The 14,343-nt window shown below is 40.3% G+C and overlaps 1 protein-coding gene across 18 annotated transcripts in view; it reads left to right on the top strand.

Moving 5' to 3' along the window:
• Positions 1-443: 443 nt before the first annotated feature.
• LOC122772544 (liprin-alpha-1-like) overlaps positions 444-14,343 on the top strand; it is a 38,431-nt gene continuing 24,531 nt past the window's right edge. For 8 of the 18 annotated variants that reach the window (XM_044030709.1, XM_044030692.1, XM_044030700.1 and 5 more), the window contains exons 1-5: positions 445-1,532; positions 4,698-4,967; positions 12,689-12,790; positions 13,544-13,708; positions 13,832-13,906. In XM_044030709.1, coding sequence (XP_043886644.1) covers positions 4,698-4,967; positions 12,689-12,790; positions 13,544-13,708; positions 13,832-13,906 — 612 coding nt within the window. In that variant the 5' untranslated portion in view covers positions 445-1,532. Of the gene's footprint in view, positions 1,533-4,697; positions 4,968-12,688; positions 12,791-13,543; positions 13,709-13,831; positions 13,907-14,343 lie in introns of all 18 variants that reach the window. The other 10 variants (XM_044030696.1, XM_044030702.1, XM_044030699.1 and 7 more) reach the window with 3 other exon arrangements.

Below are 14,343 nucleotides of genomic sequence, written 5' to 3'. Positions count from 1 at the left end.
TCAGTCACACTGCAATCTTGTTTTTTGTTTGGCCCTGATACAGACATCCATATGCGGTAAACCTGTGACAGATATGTGTGTATGTATATGTTTTACTAACAAATAAGAGACGAGCCAGTAGTGATCTTTATTATTTGCAGTGTGAAACTTTTTCCGGGCCACCGTACATTTCCATATTAAAAGAATAAAATTGATAAACGTATAGTATAACTATTTTCCTTTTTGTTGTATATGTATTGTTTCGGTAACGTGTACAATTATGTTATATAACTGCCCTGTGTTTTGTGTATTATGTGTTCGTATAAAACAACAATAAAACAAACAAATTGACAAAGCTATTAGTTGTCATTTAAAACATGCAGTTGGTTTAAAAACAATAACAAAACTTTTTTTCTCCTCAAAGGGTACAGTGATCTTTACGAGAGTTGTCCTCCCCCCTCCTTCTCCTCCTCCTATTGCCGACCTAGGACGAGCTCCCTTGCCGTGGACTCTGGGCTAATGTGAGGCGATAGCGTTGCAGAGCCCACCATTGGTTTTCCCGACTGCCGGGCTGGCAGGCAGGCACTGGCAACGGGGAAGAACTGGACGGACGAACATTTGGGGTGGAACATAGCGAAAAACACCGGCACCTGGGAAGGAAACGAAGGAATATAACATCTTACTCGGGACTGGAGTTTCCAAACGGAACAAAAACGTAGCTAAAGTCCCGTGTTGGCTGGAAGTTTTCGAGCCGTGATGTGGTGACGCGACTTCATCGAATCGACGGGAAGCTAACGTTAGCCGAGGCGCTAACGTTAGTCGAGAGATTAATCATTTCGGCAGAAGTCTACCGTCCAGTTTCAGGGCTTTAAATAATCTTCACTGGTGTTGAAAATAATGTAAGATACACACCAGGGATGTACTTTTGCCATGCAGTCTGCTTTTATACACAATGGAGCATATCCCGAGATAACTACCTGACGTTATCTGACCTAAGTTGGAGCATTAAACTAGCAAGCTTTAGCTACCTAGCTGGCTAGTAGCTAACCTTCAAACTGATTTCAAGCCAAAGAACTCTGCTTCAAATTAGCTAATGTTAGCAAGGCTCTAACTATTTCCACGTCATCGTACTGTTTCGCTACATGGCTGCCTGTTTTTTTTTTATTTCGGTCAGTTGAACTTCTATTTTCGAGGATGGGTGGTTGTTTTGATGAGATAAGATAAACACATCACTTTCAAATCTGGGTATGCAGACATCGAATCACCAGCTTACGCCGTGCTAGCTTGCTAACGTTGAGTTAGCCGGCCATAGTTGGAATACTGCCCCCTGCTCACTTTACGTGGGTTTCGCTCTAAGGCCTTGAGGAAATTATCATCCTTTTTACTGTAGAGACCATTCTCACAGCCTCTGAATGGAATCCAGCCTATATCATCTGAATGACTCTGAGTGTTTGTGAAGCTTGAGGAGGTGGGATCACCTTTGTTGACGTTTACACAGCATCACAATATAACGTGACTCGTCAAGACAACAGGAATAACGCAAGTCCTTCAAGGTGAGCACATGAAAACTACACACTCTTATTGGAAATGAGTGCTAAAAAGTGATCAATAGCCTTAAACGCATTGATGTGTGGTTCAAATTGAACACTTCTTCAATCGCCCCACGGTGACCCTGATGTGGAGGATGAAGCGGTAGAAAATGAATGAATCAAATACAGATGTTATTGCTCTCCGGTGTCAAACATTCTACCATGGTTATAAATAAATTTGGATCACCACTGAAAACGAATCATCATTTCTTTCTTGGGTCGTAGGCAAAGTCCTTCCTTTACATTTTGAGTGATGCCGTTTACTTAACCTCCTTGGTAGAGGTAATACTTTTTTTCATACTTCTGTGATGCCTACTCATTTCTGTCTCTGAAGTTTGTGTGTAAGAATTCCCCAGCTTCTAGGTCTTGGACTGTCACCTTGGGGAAGTGGGTCCTGTCCATGCTCAGCAACACTGGGCCCACCATTTGTTTTTCTCCTGGATGCAAAGTGACCCCTCCCCCTCATAAATATTGTCAGCCTCAGTGGCTTGACCTGGATACGGAGTGTTTGTTTTGTATTTTCCTCTTGTTAAATCAGGCTCAGTTTGTCTGTAGGATATAATGCCCTGAAATTACATTCAAAATTTGTGTTGATTAAAGATGGTAGGACAATTATCCTGTGGTGCATGTCCAGTCCAGCTCTTGAACACAGTGTGGGGAAGATGCAACAGTTGAGGGTAGTACTCTGAACTGATTTCTATGGACAATTAAATAAGATAAAGGGGGTTTCTTCCACTGTAATCATCTTCTATGTTCAATTTGTAAATTGTTGCTCCTTGTGGGTATTTTAATTCCTGCTCACATGATTCCCAGCTCTTTGTCTGACAGTCTGTCTACAGGACCTAAGCCCCTTGGTGTGGCTCTAATTCTCCTGTCCTTCCTGCACTCTTTCTGGATGCTTCACACAACAGAGCTTTTTAAGTTCCCTGTGATTGATCAAAGCCTTCACCAAACAGTACCAATGGAAGTTAAACAGATAGGGTTGTGTTTTAGAAGAGGGGGTTGTATGAGGTACTTGTACATTGTGTCTTATATACAGGTGACTTTGCTGCTTGGTCTGCACCCTGTGCTGAGAATCAGCTGGGGTTAGGTTAGGTGGGCAATAGACTCACCTATTAAGAACTATGATGTCAGTTGAAGTCCTGGTTTACACTGGATACGACGCATGTGTGTCATGGCTGTGCTAGATCTAACTTGTGTCTTGATGCTCAAACTACAGTGAGAGGTGTCAGTTTTATGTAAACATGCTGGTAGGATGTCAATATCATTACCAACACATCGTCTCTCTGTTTATTTTTTCTGGGAACTGCGCACATCACGCATGAAAAAAAAGGCAAGATGCCTGAGCTCAAAGATAGATGCGCCTCTCACAAGTGTGAACACTCATTTGTTAACATGGGTGCCAAAATGAAAATGCAGCCATGGCACATCCAGTGGGAACCAGACCCAAGTCCATGCTACAGAAACACAGTCATTGTAAAAGCAAAACAACAACAAGTAAAGTGAAGTCTTATGTTTTGTTATGAGAACTATATAATGAATGTTGTCAACAAAGTAATTGGAAAATGCTGCGTCCACACGACCCTGGATTTGAAGCTGGGTTTGGAATGGAGCATTTAAAACAGAGAAATTTGGAAATGCTGCTCACTCTGTTTTTGTTTGAAAAGTGGGGCAGTGTTTTTATGAAGTATTAAAAATTACAAATCTATAAATAAATAGGTGAACAAATAAATATAGCCACTTTAATGTTTGGGCCCCAATAATCATTTCATTTATTTATTTCTGTGTCGTATGCTAATGTGGTAGGAGAGTCTTAGTCTAAAGCAGAATTGGTTGCAGCTTTGTGATGATTCAGTTCCACTACTTCTGCCTGGCAGAGAAAAGCCAGTGCTCAGCTAAGACTGTAGATCTGGGTTTGTACAGTTGAACATAAAAGTGCACAAGTGCCATGTAATTTTCGTATTTACGTATGTATTCACACTGTGCCGGTCACATTAGTCTCATAACTCATTGCACAGTGACCACAGGGGCTATTGGCCTCATGTACAAGTAATTAATGTGTTAATGTTGTTCTGCTGAGTAATATTTTAATAATTGGGTGCAGAGTTTTGCAGAGAGTGTCACTTTTCATGGAAAACTGACAAGTTCTTAGGAATCTGTTGCAGCTGTGTGTCATCGTCTTATGTGATTGATAACCACTGTTTCTGTGTCGTCTGGTAACTAAATTGTGGCTGCTATTCAGAAAAGGCTGTGGCTCAGAAATATTAAATAAACAAAAACCTCAATTATGCCTGGGACAACATAGCCACAGCAGCAGGCCCAACCTTGTCTTTAAACAAATAGTCTCGTCAGACTTCATCGGCAGAATAGAATAGAATAGAATGTGTGTGCAGGCTTTATTGTCTAACAGAGAAAACAATGCCTTACATATGAAAGAAATTCACTCCAGCAGACTGATGCTGACTTCATTTAAGTTTCTGAATTTTCTTTGTAAAAATTGTCAACATATCTAGTATAATAGTCATGCAACGATTAACCCTGATCTACAGTCCAGAAGTGGAACTTAATCGTCACACACCTGTAACCAATCGTGCTTTAGACTGAGTTCCAGACCCTCCTTCCTCATTAGAACATGATACAGAAATGAAAGAATGTGGAAATTAATAAATAAAAACAGGCAGCTGAATAAATACATAAATAGAGAAATAAATGGATGAATAAATAAACAAATACAATTATTTGAGTTATTTCTGTATTTATTTAAACTAATTTAAACTTTTATTTAATATTTAATCATTTATTTATAGACCTGTCATTTTTAGTCCTCCATATGTTTTATCTTGCAGAAGCAAAGGCTGTTGGAAATGATACTGTTAAATCAATTCCCGGTTGGCTCACATTGGTTACTACTCCATGATCAGCTGTGAATGAAAAGCTGTTAACATCACATTGTTTTCTTAAAAGAAATCCCTGCTCTTACTTTCTCTCTATTGTTGTTACTTTATTGGTGGTAATGTCTTAAATTGAGCAAACAAGTGAGGAGTATATCTTTACTCTCGCTCTCAATTATTCTTCCTCAGTCCACTTGCTGACAGTTTCTTCTCTTGCTTTTTCACTTGGCCCTTGTAGATGATGTGCGAGGTGATGCCCACCATCAGTGAGGCTGAAGGGCCCGGTGGGGGAGGCGGCAGTGGTCACCGAGGCTCGGGCTCCCCACTTCAGTCAGACTCGGAGGGTCACTTTGAGTCACTGATGGTGTCCATGCTGGAGGAGCGTGATCGTCTTCTTGAGACTCTTAGGGAGACTCAGGAAAATCTGGGCTTAACACAGGGCAAACTGCACGAAGTGAGCCATGAAAGAGATTCGCTGCAGAGACAACTCAATACTGCCTTGCCACAGGTGAGTGAGAGAGCTCTTCCTTCATTTTCTCCATGACACAGAGCTGCAGAGTTGACTGATGAATATGGTGAGATGATTAACATTTGTCAGCTGCAAAAAAAGCTCTGTTGTGAATAATATCACATGAAAGCCAGGGTTTTATGTAAAGTGGGTAATGGGGGGCACTGGGGCCTCTTACCAAAATGTTGTTTGAGCTTTGGACGCTTTTTGTTGCTACTTAACACTTAGGGATGGTCACTGGAACCCAGTAATACACATAGCTGCGGGGCAACATTTTGAAATACCAAAGTCTAATTAAGCACTGATGTTAATTATGCTGTTAATTAATGGTATTGGACACAATCAGTTTGTGGATGATGGATTTTTGCTGTTCTGTCTGCAGGGGGCGGGGCTAGCTGCCTGTCACTCACACACACGCACGCTCAGAGGCAGCAGGAGCTTCACAAAAAGTTGAACGTTCAAAAGTCTGGTTATGTTTCATGAAAACTGACACTGATATTAGTCAACAAGACTTTTGCTTGTGTTTGCCTTCCTGCTTAGCTTATAGATCGAAGTCAGAAATCAGACATTCCCTCCAGGACAGAAGTTGTGGCTGCTTTGAGCTGACACTTTCACTTTACTAAGTACATAGATAACCAGCTTGATCAGGAGGAGTCTGGGCACTTATTTCTTCCAACAAGCATAGAACATTTCACATTAGTGTCATCTTGGTCTCGGCCAATGTTAAACCTGCCTGTTCACTGTCTGGCACCAACTTGCACTTTTGCACACACACACACACACACACACACACAGCTCCTAAAGGCATTGCAGCACTCTCACAACACGTGAGACAGAAACAGTCAGACAGAAAAATACACGTGTTTGATAGCCTAGTTTGTAGCACGTCTCCCGTGTACCCCTTCACCTCATAGTTTGTTATGGTAGCATAACCCACGGCAGGTCAGTTAAATTATACAAATATGAGTTAACAAGTACCAATTAATTGCTTAAAAGATTAGTTATTTGTTCATGAAAACATAAACAATGTTTATTTATGTTTTTGTTTTACAGGGACATATACAATAGCATAGAGACAATACTCCTAACAGTTGTCTAATGCATGCACCATAGTGTTTAGTTTAATAATGAAAGTGAGTAACTTAAATAAGCCACTGGGATGATTTAGTTGTCAGATTTCCCTTTGTTGGTTTTCTGTTCTTGTTGTTAATAATTTGTACATTTGTCATGGCCCTTGATATTACCCCGCTTAGACTACAATTAAAGTGAAAATACTAGTCAACAGTCAGTGGGTGTTATCCGATGATTGTTCATAGTCTTAGTTTGTAGTTTTATTTCAGGTCAGTGTGTGTTTATAGTGCTGGTTTCTGTCTCCCTCCATTATTGGTTTGATGATCAGTTTAAACCGAATTATTACTTAACCATTATACAAATCCTGGTACTAATCTAATTTTACCAGCAACTAAATACAAAGATCCTTGTTTTGGGCTGGAACATTGTTGTTGTGTCAGGGTATTACGTGAAAAAAATCCAAAAACATCAGTGCCCTATGAAGCACCTTTCCAGCCTGCGTCCTTGTAGCATTTTTAGCCCAAGTGTCCGTTTTACTTTTGGCTGATGGCTCTCAGATCTTTGGCTTGCACAGTGGACAAAGTGGTACTCGAGTCTGGCAGGATTTCATGAGCTGTATGGCTCACTGAGAGCAATGAGTGGAGTTAGGGATTTAGTTTCACAAATAATTAATCATCAGTCATTCTCAGTTGATTTGCATTCCATACATACATTTTTGCATCAAACTTAACGTGTAAAAATAAAAGTACCATGAAAGCTAATGCAGGCTATCTTTAAGAATAGAAACTGCACATTTTAGAGGAATAATGTAACATATTATTACAATATTAGGTTCAACCGTGCATTAGAGCAACGGTGCATGCAATTAATTAACACTAATTAGTGTCATAGCTGGGCTACTGTTCCTGCTGTTTGCATTATGCAGTGGGAGTCTTGATCCCAGCTTTGCCCATCTGCTTGTAGTTCTCTGTTATATTATTGACTCATGTTTCTCTACCTGCTGTGGTCTTAAATTGAAAACAAAGGGATCAAGTTTCCACCTTTTAATCATGTATAAGCGGTTGCTAATCAGTCCAGTGCTGTTGTAGTTCTGGTTCATCTGCATCCAAGATGTGTGATACTGTCTGGGTTTACCAATAGAGAGGGCGCTACCAAACTAATGCTACCTACTGAATTTGAAAACCGTAATGAAAAATACCATGAACATAATTTTTCACATTATTGTTTGATTAAGGCTGTGTGGAGAGAAGGGGCTGACAAATCAACTGTTAGCCTGTGTGCGTGAGAGAGCGTGCGCTGTGGGGCTAGGAGATGAATGAAGGGAAAGATATGTTGGGTTTTTTACTCGCATTGGGGGGCAAAAAAGACTGAATCAATTGGTGATGGTCAGTGCTGTTTCTGTCACCTTGTATTGATCAATGTATGAGAAACTCTGGAAATGTTAGGTACACCAGTGTGACCTAAGAAAAAATTTAGTCGCACTCCAGGGCTCTGATGTTACACATTACAGTGAAGGCCATAAAGCCAGTGGATTGTAACACAATGTAGGATTTGCTCCTCCACAATTGACAGTGGGGTAGCAACAGTATTGTTCATTACAGCATGCATTTGTTGACAAGCCAATAATACCAGTGAACTCTGAAGCAGGATTTCTAATGTACAAACATATTTTACGACAAGGTGCAGTAGCCTATGTTAGCAATTTTTACTACTATGATGCATTGTTTTATTTTTCAGGGGATCCGAAATGAAAAACGCAAGAACGGTAGTGCCTTAGTTTGCATAGATTCTGTTTGCAAACCTAGCTTATTACTCATTGTATGCACATTCTTTGAGTGACTTGGTTTATTGACAAGAGGACTTGTATAACCCGGCCTGACACACAGCATGCTCACACTAGATGTAGATGACAAGCAAACAATTAACATTTACTAGTTCAGAGGTAAGAGGACCAGGTTACCCTCTGTGTCGTATCCCTCTGTTCCTTTCAGCTAACACCAGCGAGTGAAAGTCGGACCAATATTCACCCTTGACCAGCCTCTTATGATATCACTCTCCTTAACATTCTTTGTTTGGGGGGGTCATGCTGTGACGCAGAGTTTTGTAGTAGGCACTATGGCTCTTCCAGAAACCAGAAGAGCCATAGTGCCAATGCAGGCAATGTAGACCTGCTCAGACTTGGATACATATGCGGGCTCATACTTTCTGCGCATACTTCTACGTATGTAGCACAACACTTTCCCGTCTAGTTGTGGCACACTTGTTTCTGCCACATGCGAAGTAAACCTAAACCATGGAAACTTGCTTGAGGTTATATGAGAAAATGCGCCCACACATGGACAACTCAGTCCTCAAAGCAGATGAGGATATACAAGTGCAAAGATTTCCTGTTTAGAATTTGGCACTACTGGAATAGAATATGAGGTTGAGTACGCCTGTGTGGAACACTAGATTGATGCTGACCCTCGTTAAGGATGAACGGAACCACAGGCTTGTTTGCGCATGTGGAAATGCGCAGCGTCTCTTTGCAGATGCAGAAGTATGATACAGCCCTCATTGTGTTGCAGAGACTCTGGTCGTTCAGGCTGGTGTAGGTAGGTAGGTAGGTTAAGGAGGGGAAGGGAGCACTTCTCTCTCTTGTTTCCTCCGTTCTGGTGAGAGTACCCTTCCACTGGAATGCACAAACATTCCAGAGCAGCTTACTCACACGTCAGCAGCTTCTCTGTTGGATGGTGCTTACTCGCTCTTTTACTTATCTGTTTTGGGGTTAATGTATAAAGAGTGCTGACCAAATTGGACTAACTCTCTAACTGTCAGTTGTCCCCATGTGGATGGTTCACTGATACTTGTATTCTTCCAATATAATTCCTCTCTCTCTCTCTCTCTCTCTCTCTCACTCACTTTTGTGTGCACTGGTCCTGAAAATCCAGGTGTGTTATACAACTGTTGCAAACATTGTTGAGGCAGCAAAAGAAGAACAGACAAGTTGTAGTCATAGGCTATACTCATGCTTTGCTTCTTTCATGCGTTTTCCACTGACATATTTCTGGCTCCCTATCCCCAATTATTGATCAAAAAAAGGTTGCCTACTTCAGCTATAACTCGATTTAATTACATCAAGTTGTTTCTGCCATATACATTTTGTGTTCCTGCTTGTGATTCCTTTTCCAAACTTGAAGGCGGTGGAAGTAATTTGCTACTTTTTATTTGCAGCTGATGAGAATAAGCCTGGACTCAATGGACTTTGTTGTGGGAGAATGAATGTTTTACAAACTGAAGTTGCTAGTCACAACAGTGATATACAGCGTTGAACATATTTTTAAGATTAAGCTGAGATAGATTTTATAAGGTGAGCCATTGTTTTGGTTTAAATCTCTTTTCCTTGTGGCCTCAGTGGTAGCTGTGTTTACAGCGGGAGCAAGTATCTGTGTCTCATGCTGGTTCTTCCTGCAGGGGGCCTTTATCTCATACAGCCATGCCTGTAACCAACAACCTGAACTGTCACTTTCTGCACAACTGATAATTAATGAGTCTTTAAAGTTCTTATTGCACTGTTGACATTATAATGGGGTAATTTAGTTCTTTTGCAGTGTTGCTAAGAACTGCACTCAATTTCAGGGATGAGAGATGTTTTACCAAAAATCCTCTTCATTTAAGTGTTCGTAATATTATATAAATCACAGCCAATCATTTCATTCTGACCACATGATTGGCTTTTGTACCTGCCCGTCACTAACTGATCTGCCTACCTTAGCACAATCAGCCAGTGACTCCCCTGTTTTTTGTTATAATACATGGTATTATAGAGGAGACACTTGTATCCCTAAAAGTTTTGTGTTTCATCTGTGTTTATGTGTGCTGTTGCTTTAATAGGTTGGCACACATATTTATGTACCACACACACACACACTTAATCTCCTCCCCTGTTCTTACAGCAGCTCAGCTCATTTCTAACCAGCATGTCTCTTCGACACTGAGGCGGGTACCAGTTTCTCTGTTGCAGGGGAGAAATGGGAGCAGGGCCCCAATCTTAAATTAATCTGTATATATTTTTTAGCCACACATTCTCAAGAAAGAATTCAAACTTTCGCCGGTTGCACTTAAGTTGAATAAAGATAATGATTTTTTTAATAATTCAACAGTCAGCAGATTAATTGATTATGAAATTGTTTGAAGCAAACAAACAAAAAAAATAGGTGAAATTGTAATGTTTCATCCTAGCAAGTCACATAGCATTTAAATAAAAAAAAGTAATGGCCTAATAATCTATCCATTTCAATATTTTAATATGCACTGACCAGAGTTTCACAACTTTATCTTGTTCAATTTTATACAATGATAGTAAAGCTTTCTATTTGTATTACTGTGCAGTGGGGCTCAGTAATAATAAAATAATACAGCTTTGCTGGTGCATTGCTGTTGAATAGGGCCATCACTTTTTCCAAAAATCAAGTTTGAATGAATTCATTCAAATAAATTTGACTCTCTCGGAGTGTTTAGCTAGAGTATTTTTCTACTTTATTTGTATAATAATCAATTAATAATCAAATTTGGTTTTGTGGACAAAATAAAACTTAAGAACATCATTGTTGCAATGACTGATAACCAAATGATTAAATGAGAAAACAATCAACAGATAAATTGATTATGAAAATAATCGTTATTTTCAGCCCTACTGTCATGTGATTCCTTTTTGCGATTCTACCTTGTATCAAATTCTGTCATTTTAGTGTGTGAAATTAACATTTTGAGGAACATTAAAGGATCAGAGGGAAAGGCTCATAAATGGTATCTTAAGTCTTAGAGAAATCTAAAGGTTGCCATACAAGTCAATCTCAGCATCTGCTCTGGAATGTAGTAACTACGCCACTCTGTAATTACCACTGGGCCGGCCTCTGATGGTGTGTCATTGGCCAGCAGAAAGCAGAGACCTTGGATGTAGCCAATAGCAGACTCCATTTAATTCCTTCAGAGGAGCAGAATCTGTGCCAGTCCCTGGAAAAGCTTTGAGGCTGGAGTGAAGGGAAGGGAGAATAGTTGTGGTAGTGAATAAAAAGAACACACACGCATCGGCGCACACACACACACAAAAACCTCCCACCCTCTGAAACATAGTAAGTAGTCCTCACCACTCAGGGTGCTTGTGCTACAAGGCAAAAAATCAGGATGGCACATTGTTTAGGTCCAATCATGCATGTAATTCCTAGATGGTGTGTGTGCATGCACGCACACATGGACACTTGCACTTGATGACTGGAGGGAGATGTTATGTTTCTTAGAGCAAATCTTGATTAGAACTGAGTAAAAAGCTATTTATTTTGATATTTGAGAGGGAATCTCTCTCTTCAGCATCTGTCGTTTCTCTTGCTCCTGTTTGTCTCCTTGTGTGAGATTGTTTTCATCAGACAGAATGTGACTGCACAAAGATGAGTACAAAGACAGTCAGACAGGAAGCGCTTGTCGTCTCCACCTCCATTGTTTCAGATGTAAACACAGCCTTAGTGTTGAAGGTGTGGTTGACTGGAGGGGCAAGGAGAGAAAGGAATTTTCAGTTATGTGCTATTTAAATATGTGTAAATGTTTCCCTTTTTTTATCTTGCTATGGGTCCAGTGACCACAGCACTGGAAGATATCACCCTTAGGTTTAAAGGCCACATAGACCGGAAGCTCCAATTAACACTGCGTTTGTGTGTGTATCTGCGTCATTACCTTGTTTATGAAACCCTAAAGTTTCAGAACAAACAGTTCAGCCACTGCTGAGAAAATAGTGTTGTATTGTTTTCCTGGGCTCTGTGAAGCGGATCGGCACTTCCGTAGGTTGATGTCGTCATCAGAAATCCTCACCATTCCTCTCACCACTGTAGCGCCTCCTAGTGCGGCACTAGTCCGGGCACATCCGGTTGCATACATTCAAGCGCAGAAGAAGAAGAACTACTCTCGTTGTAGCTGCTGAGATGCAGAACATCCACTGTGCTAGAAGGGGGAGCTGTGTATCTGAGAGCTGGCCTATCTATTACGTCACTTCCAGGTACCTGGCCAATCACAGGACAGTGGGAAAGCTCTCGTTGACTGGCCAATCACAACACAGTCCACGTTCTGGGGGTGTGATTTTGGTCAGTCAGGAGATATTTTGATCGGCTCGTTTGCAGCGATTAGGAGGTTTTTAATCATGAAAACAATTTAATATATGTAAGTAGACCTCCATAACTAACATATATGTGTGATACAAGCATTCGATGTCACCTTTAAGTGCGTGTAAAGCAAATGCTGATATTGTCTTCTTCACACATATTACAATATTTTGTTAAACTGTGACCAATATGGTAAAAATTCTGCTTCTCTGTTTGTTAAACAAGTGTTTGTTTATACTCTTTACAAACATGATGACGAACAGCAACATTCACCTGCTTTGGTCCCAACTAGTTTGAATGTGTGGAGTTCCATGTATTTGGAAAGCGTAAACAAACCATTATCCCTAACCATAACCATTTAATGCCTATCCCCAACCTTAATCTAACCACAATTCATATTTTAGCCCTAAATTTAACCAGTTCCTCAGAAATTAGGTTCTAAACTTAACTGATTTCTTATCCACTCTGGTTCTATCTTATATGACATTTCTCAAACATGTTGCTGTACTTCTGTTGTAGGAGTTTGCTGCATTAACGAAAGAGGTGAACCTGTGCCGGGAACAGCTTCTGGAGAAGGAGGAGGAGATTGCAGAGCTGAAGGCTGAGAGAAACAACACACGGGTAGGTAGCATGTGCACAGGATTGTTTCTTATGCAACCTTGTCTTAGACTACACACATCTCCACCAATGATGGGAAGAAGTTTCTCTTCTAGAAATCCCTGACAGATTTCTGCATGTTTCTGTTTTGGGTCTAGGTGGTTGCCACAACACTGGCTGACAAATCGGTTTCTGTCCTCTAATCCAAACCATTGTCACAAGTTATGGGTGTTGCCAAATGCTCACTCATCAAAATGTTTTAACCATTGACAATGAATTTCTCAAGAGACAGCTGTGAGCTGCAAGACCATATGTCGGGACGTGTGTTCTTTGTGTGTACTGTCTCTGCCTGTGACCTTTTTTACTTTTTCAAACTGTTTTATTAGAGACATTATTACTTTGATATCTCAGACTGAATCGATAAAAACATCACTCCTGACCCTTTAGAACGGCGCCGCACTCTAAAAGATCTAAAAGAACCCTTTCCTTGGGATGAGAAAAAAAACAGATCATACAAGTCAATGTTGAATTCAATAATTGGATATCTTGAAGTGTCAGGCTCTGGCTCATGGTCTGCACTGACTGTGCTGTGCATACAACCTGCTAACTCCCTTCACTAAAACCAGATTGAGACGTGGATGCTGGCTCTGCGACAATGTTTTCAGTGATTCAACCTGGTTGACAATACAGGGGGCTCACACTGCATTTATTGTGTCAGTACTTCATACAAAACTGCCCCCTTTAATGTTTTTCTCCAATTGTTGATGTGATGTTTAGCTCCTTTTGGAGCACCTGGAGTGCCTGGTGTCTCGCCATGAGCGCAGTCTGAGGATGACAGTGGTGAAGAGGCAGGCTCAGTCTCCAGCAGGTGTCTCCAGCGAAGTGGAGGTCCTCAAAGCCCTTAAGTCACTTTTCGAACATCACAAAGCCCTCGATGAGAAGGTAAGAATGAAATACTGAATGTAATACTTAACATGTTTTTACACGTTACATTGGTAGACAAAGAAATGTTCAGGTAGAATTGTTTGTACAGTTTCTGGACGTTAATTTTAACCTGTTTTCCAGGTTAGAGAAAGACTACGTGTTGCCCTGGAAAGATGCAGCATGTTAGAGGAGCAGCTCACAATGTCGCATAAAGAAGTAAGCAACCATAGGAGTTATTCATGCTACATTGATATGATCAGTATTGCTGGAAAGCTTGAATAAGGAATATGTGTGTAACAAATGAACATTTATAAATTCAAGCATGAAAAATATTGTAAACATCAGTTACCGCCATTTATTATTTGAAGTATTTATAACTTTTTGTGGTGTATTGTGCAAACATCTACATTTAGATTTGGATTTAGATCTTGGTGGTTTAACAGAAAGGCTTAAAAAAATAAAATTAAATCTACACCTTAATCTAAGGTTTGTAAGGCAAAAGCCTACAGAAGAATTTTCACAGTCGTTACAAATTTTACTTGTACTTGTACTTACAAATTTGGGACAAATGCTTTTTGCTGCTGTTTTTTTTCTCAATTGTTTGTTTCTTTGGTAAATGTGATGCTCTGTTTCAGTGTAATCACAAAGAAACT

This window comes from Solea senegalensis, linkage group LG7, assembly GCF_019176455.1.
Source record: "Solea senegalensis isolate Sse05_10M linkage group LG7, IFAPA_SoseM_1, whole genome shotgun sequence".
Lineage (NCBI taxonomy): Eukaryota > Metazoa > Chordata > Actinopteri > Pleuronectiformes > Soleidae > Solea > Solea senegalensis.
Note: the sequence above shows the minus strand (reverse complement) of the source record. Positions and strands in the feature narration are given on the sequence as shown.